This window comes from Syngnathoides biaculeatus, chromosome 1, assembly GCF_019802595.1.
Source record: "Syngnathoides biaculeatus isolate LvHL_M chromosome 1, ASM1980259v1, whole genome shotgun sequence".
In the NCBI taxonomy this organism is placed as follows: Eukaryota; Metazoa; Chordata; class Actinopteri; order Syngnathiformes; family Syngnathidae; genus Syngnathoides; species Syngnathoides biaculeatus.
The window spans coordinates 1184482-1197836 of record NC_084640.1 but is presented as its reverse complement, the minus strand read 5'-3'; the positions used below and the strand labels follow the sequence as shown (position 1 = coordinate 1197836).

Here is a 13355-nt window from a genome sequence, read left to right as displayed (position 1 = left end):
AAAATGCATACCACTCCTCATGAACTTATAAGCACAGCTGTAGGTATGCTTGTTTGGCAATAATGATATGTTCCTTCAGATGATTTATGTTTTGTATCTTTTCTAGATAACCCCATGGCCTCAAAATGACCCCAGCAATAAATATCAAGTTGGGTGAGAGCTGGGGATCTGCGAGGTCACTCCACAGCACCACGACGACCAGTCCAAGCGTCGGTAAACTGGTGATCTAACTGTAGATGCTCATGACAACCATAATGAGCTGGAGCTCCATCTTGCTGAAAGTAAAGTGGGCCATTATGATCCCTGATTAGCAGGAATTTGAAAATGCACACCATCGATTAAAGGGCAACTCGCATCTTTCTCAACGCATCCAGTGAGGATTAGTATTATTCCACAAAATACGTTTTGCCGATAAACCAAGCCTCATGTTGATTCAAATTTTATCGCCCCCATGCAACTGCTTTGCGAACTGACCCTCGGTATGATTTGTTCCCCACTGTACATCGTAAGGTCCTTCAAGGCAATGTTGGAGGAGTTTGCTGTGGAAGAACTTGAGTGGTCATATAGTGCCCTCTCAACATCAGTAAACAGTGACCTCACAAATGTTCTATGCAAGGAGACAAACATTTCCACAAACACGCTGTAAAACAGATCAATATGTTGTTAGTGTCAGTGAAGTCATACTATGTTGCACAACCGAACTGCAAACTTTGTCCTGGAGAGAGTCTATTGCAAATGTCTTTTCTGATACAGTACATCCTGACATTTTTCATCAATTCAAATAAAGTTGTTAAAGAAAGGTGTCAAATGATGACATACACTGACTTCTTTAAGAAACAAGAATAATGAGTGACATTCTAAGAATCATATACTGTATTACAGATAAAGAGTAAAGAACAACAGAACTGAAGGCTAAAAACTGCTGAAGCTGAATCAGGAATTAGTGTGTATGTAGGCTTTGCTCAGATTTAGAATGAAAAATAGATGAGTGCGAATTGTAAAATATGTTAAAAAAAGACTAAACAGCATGATTTACAAAAACGTTGGGTGTCAAATAACATAGTGGGGACTGATGTGGGGAAAGTGCAAGAAGTGACTTTCATCCGTAAATTCATTACTATTCAATGGGCCCAAAACACCAGACGGGGAGCGAGTGTCACTCTTTTGCATACACGCCTAACGCATGGTGGAAATACAAACACACTCAGTATTCAGTGGTTAGGATGAATACTGCTGTGTGTCTTATCTCATACCTCATGCACAAATGAATTTACATAATCTCTAACCCTATGACCAATGCAACTGTGCTACATTTAGACTTCTTTTATAGTCTTTTGTCCCTCAGTACTAGTGTTAATATCTTGGAGAAATTGCAAACAACTTACACAGACGCAATAAAGCTTGTTGGAAAATTTTATTACGGATGTGTTTTGGGTAAAAACACACCTGCAAATCTCACCACAAAATCAACGACATTATAAAACACAGTTACTGTATTAACTCAAATTCATTCTTCTAAAGAGAAAAGTTCTGGAGGAATTCATTCAATTGTGGCGGGAGCAATAATCTAAACACTGCAATTTATTTCGAGACGAAGTGACTTTTGTTAATTCAACTATTCACCCTGCACAAGAACCAACGACAATGTTAAAAGATGTGCAGAAATGATCAAACAAATAGCAGACTGAAGGAGAGAAAGTTATTTCTAGCCCTTAAAAACAAAGGAAATGTTTAATTTATGTGGTACCTTTTTTTCATTTTTTTTAATAGAAGTTCTACTTGGGAGAAAATGTCAGCATTGATCCCTGTGAGTGTGGGATGACAGTAAACAGAATATGCACCCAGAGCTTTGCTGCCCCTTCTCAGCATGCCCTGTTTCACATAGAGAGTGGAGACATTTTAATAGTATGTCGTTCTAAACTGGGGGAAAATAAGGGGGGAGACAGATGGTAGAACTCTGAGCTCATTTTGCTCACCAACCATGCAGACAGCAGCCATGTCTTTTAATCTCACTCTGGGAGAGACTGTAATGGGGGGGCCAATCACCTGTCTCTTCTGATCATCACTTTTCGCTCACCCTCTTTTCGTTTCTGCACCTTTCCAAAAAAGCAAGCACTCCTCTATTGCCCATTTCCATGTAAAATGTACCATGTTATCAGGGGGAGGTGAAAGACAAGACAAGACAAGGTTTACATCTTCATCTCTCCTGTGAATACATTCCTCTGAAGAGTTTCCCGACAGTCCTGGAAATAAATACTTACGCCTTGTTCTTCATTACGGTTTCAGTTTCCACAATCAATCAAACCGGAGAACTTCTTTTTTTTTTCCATTTTCTTGGATAAATGTGGAGTGCATGCTAATTCCCGCATCAATTGTGAATATGGAAAAAAAAGTACAAAGTCTTGAGGTTCACAGACTAGTGGGAGCAGAGTTCACATCCACCCTAAAATTGTTTCCCACTCTTGTCCCCCACAACACCGCTGCCACCACCTTTGAGGCCGGAGGCGGCTTGGCTGCACTGGTAATCCCTCAATGAATGTGGGTCACCGATTGGGGCTTTGCCTTCGTCGCTAAGCAAGGGGACAGACAGCGGGGTCGTGACCCCAGTCATCCAGGGTGCACTCATACACACATGCTCCTGTTCACACGGTCAGTGTAGCGAGACAAAGAACCAAACGCAGGGATGTGCACATACACAGATTGAAACGATGCCGTGAAAGACAAAAACAACCTTGACACACACAATAAATAAACATTTCAACCCAAACATTTTGAAGAGAGGGGAAAATACAAATTAAAACTTAGGATGCCATTACCACTACATAGACTGAAAATGTAAAAAAGAAATGCGGCAATGATTCAATTTGCCACTTGTGTCAAACTCAAGGCCCAGGGGCCAGATCCGGCCCGCCATAAGATTTCATGTGGCCCGGAAAGGGAAATCATGTGTGCCTACTTTCATTATCCTTGTGAAATCCTGCATCAAAATTTCAAATGATAACATTAAGATATAAGCATTTTTGTCCGACCAAACGTGAACACTAGTGGAAAAACCCATTACTTTTGAGTTCTGTTTTTAAAACTAGTTCATAAATTTTGTGTGTAAACATACTGACACGATGAAAGATTTTTATGGTTTCACATTCATAACGAACTTCTGAGTGAAACGGTGACTACAATGTGGCCCTGGGCAAAAAGGATTTTGACACACCTGTGTTTCTACCATTCCTTCTCAAAGTGTGGTACTGGCGCCACTCAACTGGTACACGAAAGAATCGCTGCCCAAGTGCAGTTCAATTGTATTTAACGATTTAGTACAACTTCCCCAAATTTAGGCGTAGTTTAATGTTCAAACTGCATGACTTTACAATGACTTGCAATATTAGTATTTGAATCACTATTTAGACCTATTACGCTTGTGTTTTGTAATGTTGGTCATGACAGTGTTACTTAGAGTGCTTGGTATTTTTTTCAAGTATTATTTTGTGAACAGGTTTGAGAATGACTGCTTTATATAGCTTTCACTCCTCTAGGAAAGCCTCTAACAAGATGTTAGCGTGTCAGTGAGGATATTCACGCAGATCAAGATTTGTGAGGTCAGAGAACACTAATGCTGGACTTGACAGAGGCCTAACAAAAACTAACAAAGGTCTTGAACACTAGTTTGCTAGTTCCCTCTTCATCACACAAATATTGGCTGTTCCCCCATGTTCTATTTTTTTACAATGTAATTTTAGGTTATTTTTAGGATACTAAATATTAATATTTGAGGGAATATTGGTTATGTTAATTTTATTTTATAATGTAATCATCACCAAGGGCAATAGGTCCAGTGGAAAAACAAGCTCTGACATAACTTGGGAGAAAGATCAGGAAGCCATGTTAATTTTTAATTAGGGTGAGTCAAATGCCCCAATATTGCAATTTAAATTGGGTCCAATGTATTTTGTTATTTTTCAAAAAGGGCAGTCAAATTTTACGAAAATTTAACGACTAAGTCGAGATTGCAGTTGAATCTTGGGCTAAAATTGAATCATTCTACAAGTCTGGACATATAAGATGACTTCTGACTTGAAAGATTCATATCATTTTTCAAAAAGAAACATTATTAAAATATTCAGAGTACTAAATGAGGTACCGCACAAACAAATGGCAAATATATTACACTTGATACTGTTTTAAAATGGGTGCAAAAAAAGTATAGCTCTTGTCACTTTCTTAGTGGACCCAGAAGATGTACTTGAACTATTTTTGAAGGAGAGCAAAATGCGGAAGGGCCAAGTCAAAATTATGATGTTTTCATATTTAAGGAGTTTTTGACACACGCTTTTTTGCAGTGATGCAATGACCTGGACCGGATCAAATTAAATGAGGATGAAACACCTTACCAGCACCGTGAACCATACTCAAATTTTGAAGGACTATGTGATAGATATACTGTCAAATAAGATAAAATAACATGCACCTTTGTTGATCTTATACATCTCTTATGCGAACACATCCAAATATCAGACTGTTAATTAGGTGGCAAGAGCCATGCTCAAACTAATTATATGGTGCGTCATTAACATTCTTCGTCATGAGGTGATGTGTTATCTAAGGGAGACCAGGGGATCATGAAATATTCATGATTTATTAGTCTGACAACAGAAAAAACAAACATGAGGAGCCTCAACTGAGTGACACCCTGTGCTGCCGAGCAGAAAGGGAGCGTAGTAACATGTCTGTCTGCTTCTTGCTGGTCACTCCACTTTCAGGCAAGACAGTGCTGACATTCAGGTGGCTCCAATATTCCCACTCAAAGCCATGTTTTAGTGAGATAAGGTGGGGAGGAAGTGTTGCTCACTTTCCTTCACTTGGCCCACCTCAAGTACCGCCTCCCTCTGCTGTTGTGCGGACAAAATGTCAAACCCTGCCTCGTCTTTTGGAAACGGCATGCACGAAATGTGGTGAAAAGCCATTGCAAGTCCAACATACTTCTCCATTATGTTGACAAATATGGTGAAAGGGAAGAAAAAAAGTACCAATGTGACTACTGTACGGCAGTGAAATGAGTGACACAAAAGCACTGTAAAGATTTTCTTCCGAGGAAGAACATTTTTCCTGATTAAACTGCTGTCATAAAAGAAGCAGTGTTCAGTTTGTGTTGCTGTCATTACTAGCTAATGGGAACAAATTCAATGTGTTATTGTCTCAACCAACTTCTTTTATTGCAGCACTGACAACAACTCCAATGATGTGTCAGTCATAGCTCACTTTTCTTTTGCAATGTTACAAATTTTCACATGACATTTCAATTCAATTAATGTCTTCTTTTTTTCACTTTTGCATGTCCTCCATGTGACCTTGATAGTGGCACACCATTCAAGCCGTACTTGGACAATTCAAGTTTAAAATGCTTATTGGGCAATCAGGGATGCACCACTTTTTTTAAACGGAGTCTGAGTAAGAGATGATGATGAAAGTGCCTCAATTTGAACTAAATATTGTTCTGTGGCACGGTGCTGTGACTGGTTAGAACGTCTACCTCACAGTTCAAATTGAGGCCCCACCTGTGAGTTTGCATGTTGTCCCCATGCTTGCACTCCAGTTTCCTGCCTGTAGGTGTGATTGTGAGTGCAACTGTTGTCTGTCTCCATGTGCCCTGCGATTGGCTGGCAAACAGTTCAGGGTGTACCCTGCCTCCTGCCCAATGACAGGCTCCAGCACTTCTGCTTGTGAGGATAAGTGGCTTAGATAATGAATAGATGACTTAATATTGTTCAAAATCAATCACACTTAAGGGAAATTCAGAGTCTCCAATTAATACATGTTTTTGGGATGTGGGAGGAAACCGGAGTGCCCGGAAAAAACTCAGGGAGGAAAGGGGAGGCCATGCAAACTCCACACAGGTGGGGCTGGAATTTGAACCCCGGTACTCAGAACTGTGGAGCCAATGCACTAACGAGTTGTGCCACCGTGCAGCATGTTTTTGTAAAACTTACGACGTATTTCACTTAACCCATTCATGGGCAGGGTGGCAATTTTTTGCCTCATTGAGATAAGTCTCCTAATAGGCCACAATCAAGGAAATAACACTGATTTTTCATTTACGGTTAAGTTATATGATAACTTTACTAATTTATAATCTCGTCCCAAAAATGGGACGCTGCCCGCAAGAGGGTATTTGGGTTTTCTTAGTAGATCGTCCCAAAAATGGGACCTTGCTCATTAAAGGATATATTTTTCAAGGGAAAAAAATGGAGGATATAATGCGTGAAGATCATGATGCTCCAAAAATGGGACGCTGCCCTCAAATGGGTTAACCCTGTAGTTTAAGGGATTTTATTTGTCTCTCATTCTGAACACTAAGAGATGGGATGTAAAATGAGTGAATGCATTAAAAAAAAGGAAAGATAGACAGAAGAACGTACAGTCTAGTGGACTTAAAAAAGTAGGTAAACAGCATAGATGCTGCTCAACAATGACAGGAAACTTTACGTGATACCTTTCACTTCTCATTACTTAAAGACCTGCACCACGTCTTCGTGACAGGATGGAAGAGGGGCCATCGTGAAGCGGGCTACCGAGGGTGAAACTAAGCGTTTGCTGGAAACTCCTCCGTCATGGCTTCGTGATGGGTGCCCGGCTGGCTCAGTCGGAGCCAAACAGAGCGGAGCCAAGCAGCTTGGAGCCAAACAGCATGGAGCCAAGCAGCGCGGAGAGGGCAGTGAGGCTCCTAACTCTGTACTTGCCGAAGAGTTCACAGGTGACCATAGCCTAATTTACCGTTGGCTGTACCGGAGGGTATATCGTGGGCTGGTAAAGTATTGAAGCATTTTTACAAGTGTGGGTAATATATAGACATAATCTACACTGTAGCATCACTAAAAGCTATAATCTCAACAGAGAAAAAGGAGAAAACAGTATTTTCAGCCAGGCCTTATACAGCACTCAACAATAACGTACATATTTAGAGACAGGCTCTTGATATTAGATGAAGCTGTACTTTAAAACTGAACCCTAAAATGATAACAATATAACCCTTAAAATGTACCACCCATTGCGCTGCCTTGCTTCTAACTTGTGACTTTAAATGGCAGTCCAGAGCATTGTAAGCGTTTTGGTCGTCTCATTTACAAACATTAAAATGGCACTATTGCTACATCCGCTGCCATTTAATTATAGAAAGTTTTACAAATCTTTCAATTTTAGCATAGTTTACAGACCGTGAAAAGACAATAGTGGCGGAGCATTCCCAAAACAGCTGTGAACAAGGGACTACTAATTAAAATAGTCCAATATGTCCTACAAGAACTGAGCACACATGCCTTTGTATAAAGAATACTGAAAACGTGTAGACACATAATTACTGTCTAACCCTTTAGACATTATAAAGGGGTTGAATTTAATCACAGTTTCTTGAGGCAGACAATTATTTGGATGCTACTCTGATGCAGCAGATGCAAGTCGCAACAGACATGATGCATATTCCACAACTTGAAAGCAGCTGAGGTGATAACATTTTTCACATTCCTTTTCTGTGTTAGAGTGGATTTCCTGCACAGTCACAGTTGAAATGTTTTTACAGTGAGCTGCCCATTGTTAAAGAATATATTATATACATTCTCACCGTCTGTACTCATTTACAACCACCTGTTCAATTGTTGGCTTGTGAGTATCCAATAGCAGGTTCAATTATCAAGGGCTGTGAAAGATTTACGAGCAAATGTTAGTTGTAGTGTGGCATTGAAAAGGCTCTTGCGTCGGGACTTGACTATAGAAATGAACTACGGGAACTCAACCGAAGATAAACTTATTTTTGGAGCCAGTTCAGATATTGATACTAGCCTCCCTGTTTGCCCTCTTGCTGGATTCTTTTGGAAAGCAGTACTCCTTTGGAGCGCAAAAGATGTCAAAAGGTCGTAGGGCAGAGTTCCTGTATGTACATGCATGTGTCGTTGCTCTGGATGCAAAAGCTTTGCAAACCATCAAATCTACAGCATCTTTTCAGAATCTCTTTCGCGGAATCCGGAATGTTTATACCAGCAATAAGGATATAGCCTCAGTCAAATACAGGCAGATAAGCTATATATAAAGGATATAGTCTGAGCCCTCTCGTCAACAACATGCATGCATTCCCGAGTCTGCACGGCAGCATCTCTGCACAGCATTGGCCTCCTCACCCTCATCCTGTTGGATGCGCTGAAATCAATTTAACTAAGAGGGCTGTGTCGGGGTTTCTGCAACGGGTGAGCTGACAAACAAATGAGTTTACACTAGATTAAAATGGAAAGCTTTAGTTGATTCCATTCAAACAAAACAGGAACTACACGACATTAGGGCTGCACAATTAATCGACCATTAATCGAGAACAAAATAAAATGAGCCAAATTGATGTTGATTTTTTTTGTTTTTTTCTGCATTTAAGATGCCGGCACTGTTTCATATGAAACTACTTCACTTGTAGCAGTGCCCACAACTTAGTCAGCCTCCAAGGGGCCAACATACAGTAAGGTCATCAAGGGCAAGCACCGTGCTATGTCTAACTTTTAAACTTCTAACATTTAAAATGGCATTGATAACCAATGTAGTAATATTATGACTTTTTATTTTGAAGGTGGCCCTTTCAGCACATTGTTGGACAGGCGGTGTGTCACATTAAGACATATTGTAGTATTAATAATAGTTGTACAGGCTGCCTTGACTTCAACTTTTCACTTAGCCTCACCGCATTCAGGAAAGTGGAAAAGAAAAAGAAAAATCACAACTGTCGATTTGTTTGCAGTTTGTGAGCGTACCCAACTGACCAATGGTGAAGCAGAATAATGGAGGCGTACTGTCCTTGACAATTTACTATATTGACTCTGCTTTTTGCAATGGAGAACGGTCACAATGAAAATGAAAAAGACCTTCAGCAAAGTATATCCATTAAGTGGAAGCATACAATTGTCCAAAAGGTAGCATTCATATAGTTTACCGGTTTTGATTCCTGTTAGCTTATGAAGTAAGACCACAAGCACCTCAAAAAGTCCTGAAACAACAGTGAGAGTTACAGAACTGCAGCATAAGCAAACAAACCTGCACAGTACAAACTCTGAAAGCTAAACAAAATAAATTTTGAGTGGAAGCCGCCGTCAAACAGAACATTAATGCTGCAAATGAAATGAAAAACTAGCAGGAGCACATAGCAAAATAAATCAACCACCTTGGAATATAAGACACATTTGTCAGATTCAGATTCATTCATCCATCCATCCATCCAAAATGATAATTATTTTAGCCCCCATCAGTTAATTACCATAGATGGCCCTGAGACTTCTGACTAAATTGCTTTTATTTGGACCACCCAGAAACATGTAAAATGCTCGCTAATCTATCACGCTTTTTGGAAGCAACATGAACCCCAAGGCTTCCGAGGAAAAGACGGAAAAGTTGACAATGGTGATTGATTGAGAGAGGGAAAAAAATTACATATGGACTGATAAGTGCTCGCTTGTGTGTTTTGGACTATGAGCTCTTCCTTATGCATAACAGGATGGGCTGCAGAGAAAAGGTTCTGGAGTTCAGATCAAGTTCAGAGAGTCATTTACACCACGTTCCGTCAGGCGGCATGGTTCAGTTTGCCACTGTACTTTTCGTAATTGCAATTCCGGCAAGTCCACGCAGAAGGATAGATACTGTAGTTTTGTGGGGGACGTAAATAGCATCGTCCTAACACAACACAGTGTCGTAAATCTAAAAATGTGGAAATGTACATAAATGGTATAGTGCTGATTATGTATCCTGATAATGTCAACAAACGATAAATGCCAAATGGACTGCACTTATGCAGTCTTTGAACTTGCATTTAAGTTGAAGATGCAACTTTCGACCTTTCAAAGGTTTCCATGCCATCAAGTTAACTTTTTAGTTTTACACAAACTTCAAGTTGAACGTTTTCGTGGGGTGGAGGGTGGGGGAGACAATCAATTAACAGAAGTGAGTCAAGCAATTCCCTAACCTTAACAGTTACCCCTAACAAGTGAATGGCACAGTACCCATTGTTAGTATTATTTCGCTGCACTATAACACATTAGAAAGGTGCCTGTTTGTTGGAAACGTGACTCAACTCTTTCTAAATCCAACATGTATGGACAGGATTTCTTTTTTCTGCTAACTTTCCATACAAACACACAGATCCCACAATCCCACCATAAGAATGGGCCCACCATTGAGCCACTTTGCATGTTGACACAGATCCAGACAACGCCTGGGATGCCTTTTTATCGTTTTGGTGTGCCGCAAAGGTTTCTCACAACAACACTAGTGTGTTGCGTAACCGTGCACAACCGCTTCGCAAGTTCTTTCAGTGCGGGTGTCAATTCAAAGCTGCAACTTTCACTGCATTTATTTTACGTGTGGCTCACACTACGCAATTTCAGTCTGTTTTCTATTCAGAATCCAATTTTGAGCTCGTTATCTTGACTTTAGAATCAAAGAGCGCTGTGTGATTATTTTTCTTCTGCCTATACTATATGCCTTCTTCCAATGGTTCTTGAAGTTTTCCCGTAACCTTGACAAGGCATGTGTGTGGAGAGGTGCAGGTGCACACCCACACCCACAAGGCACAACACTGACAAGGGCTGTTGTCACATGCCTGAGTTTATCCCAGGCTTTCAAGTGCGCAGGATCCCCAGGTTGATAAATGAAGATCAAACTGAGGTCTCGCAACAAGAGGAGTTTGACAACGCAGCTCCTCCTGCACGACAACTATGTAAACCTCCCAGACAAGCTCACCCTTCTATATTAAAGTACCCTAAGATACAGCAGTTGTAAGGACTCATTATCACCTAGAGAAATGTGAGCCCTCCAAAATTAGGGGTTATCGACTAAGCCTGGGGCCTGACTGGAAAATACGACGCTATCTTGTAAAGACTAAAGCATTATGACTGATTTATTTGCACTAAATAGTTTCATGAGTGTGCTCAGAGTGTACACACACACACACGCACACACATTTCAGACGCCTTAAACGATAGGAGGATGCTGATTCTGAGGTTCAGAAAGAAAGGAGGTAGGTGCTAATTACATTGAGAGTTATTTTATCATTAAGAGGAAATGAGGTGCTATTTTGCTGAACTAGGTGGGAATTAGAAAACCCGTGGAGGCTATTAGAATTGAGATATTTTGTTAGACTTTTTAATTCACAACTCAAGATTCTATTGATAGAGTTAAATGTGATGTTTGGAGAGAAAAAGACGCAAAGTGGAGGCTTGACAACGACACAAATAAGATCCAGTAAATGTGAGTGGCAGCTCTTGCTTTACCTGTCATATTCTGCGTTATCCTTGTCACAGCGTGCGTCCTTGTGCTTGTGCCAGTCTTTGCCGTGCTTGCAGGTGGTGAGCAGCACCACATCCTCCGCATTGTGGACGTGATGTAAGGCATTCCTGGTGTCCGAACCGATACCAGTCAGGTAGCGCTTCCCCTTGAAGACGAGCATGTACTTTCGAAACGGGGGGATGGAGTTATATTTCAGGTAACCCCTCTCCCCGCCTCTCCTCGGGTGCTCCTTGGAGAAAAGAGGGATGGAAACATCGAAGTTGGCTCGGAAGTTTTCTGTGCTGATGCTGGCCTTGGCCAGCATCGCCTGGCCGATGTCAAAGCCCAAGTCTTCCGTATAGTCCGGCCACGTCCCGGAATATAAATTAAAGAGAAGATGGTTCCTGCCATCGTTCCACAGAGGCAAGCTCTGGATCTTGGTCTTCAGGTTGTGGACGTACTGTGGAGACAGCTGGTCCCGGTCGAGGGTGTCCAAACTCAGCACGAACAAACACGCCTGGCTGGGGTCCGATGTGTAAAACCTGGACCCCTCAATAGCGGACAATATGTTCTGGTAACTCTCGGAGATTTTCTCCCCCTTCTGCTGCGGGTACACATAAACTTTGAAAGCGTTCTTTTGACACCGAGAAAAGTCAAAGCACGAATCCATTCGGCACCTTTTGCCTTTGTAAACACTGGTGTTCACGTCCCGGTCATGCTTCGCAGAGGCGTGCACGTTGTACTCCTCGATGTCACGCTGATCCCAGGGCACAAATGGCTGTAAGCGGTCCGAGAAGTGAGGCCACGGGTGATCGGACCGGTACCCGTGACGGCTGCTATCATGCCGGTGCCTGCTCGCCGTTGGAAGCGGAACCGCTCCGAGGTAGACAAGCGCCAGACAAGCACCGGCCGACAGCAGGATCAAGTAGCGTTTTTTGGCCTGCATGTGTCCAGGGAACAGATGAGAGTTGCTTGGGAATAAGAACAGCGAAGTGGCCCGAAGTTAGGCTCTCAGCAACCCCGCTTCCACGGCTCCATCCTGCGGCTGCCTCCTCCAAGGATCCCCAACCCCCCTTCTGCGTATTCGGTGCCCAAATCCAGCGAGTGATCCAGGGCATGTGGGCGATCTTAACAGCGGCTTCCCTTTTTCTCGCGTCTGGGGAGCACCAGCATGTCGAGGGGGCTTGGGTGCACCGAAAACGGCGAGTGCCGCCCGAACCTTGCGCCTCTCCACACTCTCATTCGGAGCTTTTCAAACGGAAAAGTGCCCGTGTGGGGAGTCGCTCCCTCCGGGTGAAGAGCAGCAGGCGACGCGGCACGAGGAGCACTTCAGCGGCACCAGTCTAATCTGACGAAGCCGGGCATTGCTCTTCTCCTTCTTCTTTTGGCCAACAAGCTCCACACGTCGGCCGAGACGCGCTGTGATAGAAAACACAGTCAAGTCCTCCTCTCCCCAGAAAAACGCAGACCTCGCAGTTGCGCGCAGACTCGCGAATGTTCCCCAAAAAGGTGGAATTCCTCCGTCCCGGCGAGCAATTGCCGACTGCTCAGTTGTTCCGTTTGTTGGTCGCTAACATTCCTTTCCCGACACGACTGCAATTGACGTGACGGCCCGTCCGCGTTCAGCCGCATCGCTGATTGGTCCGCCCGACAGCGGAAAAGGCGGGACTTCGAGTTATGCAGCCATTCATAACCACAGGGCTTCGCAATCCGCATGCATGTGCACATCATCCCCTTGGAAAAAAAAAACTGTGCAGTGGGTTTGGACAGGGTCCAAGGGGCATGGCACCCTCGACTGAGACCACAAGTTGAAGTCTGCTATGCCGGGTCCGCGTACTGTTCGCACTTCTGAGTGTATCGAACGTTTTTTTTTTTTCACCTCAGTTCCTCATTTGCAGTGCTGGGAATTAAGGAACAAAGTAGACCAATACCACGTTACTCAAAGTAGATTTCCCACCAACTCAACATTAGCAATGTAATGCAATCGGAACTTACTGTTTTGATAACTTCTCAGTAAGCGCGCTATGTCGAGTTTGTGTGTAGGTATTTCTTTTCCTTGAGTGTCAGGTTAT

At 42.5% G+C, this 13355-nt stretch overlaps 1 protein-coding gene across 1 annotated transcript in view; it reads right to left on the bottom strand.

The window, feature by feature from the left end:
* ext1b (exostosin glycosyltransferase 1b) overlaps positions 1 to 12934 on the bottom strand; it is a 120936-nt gene extending 108002 nt beyond the window's left edge. Inside the window, exon 1 of the mRNA XM_061816235.1 lies at positions 11289 to 12934. Within this exon, the coding sequence (XP_061672219.1) occupies positions 11289 to 12229 (941 nt within the window). The 5' untranslated portion in view covers positions 12230 to 12934. The remainder of the gene's footprint in view (positions 1 to 11288) is intronic.
* Between the last annotated feature and the right edge of the window lie 421 nt (positions 12935 to 13355).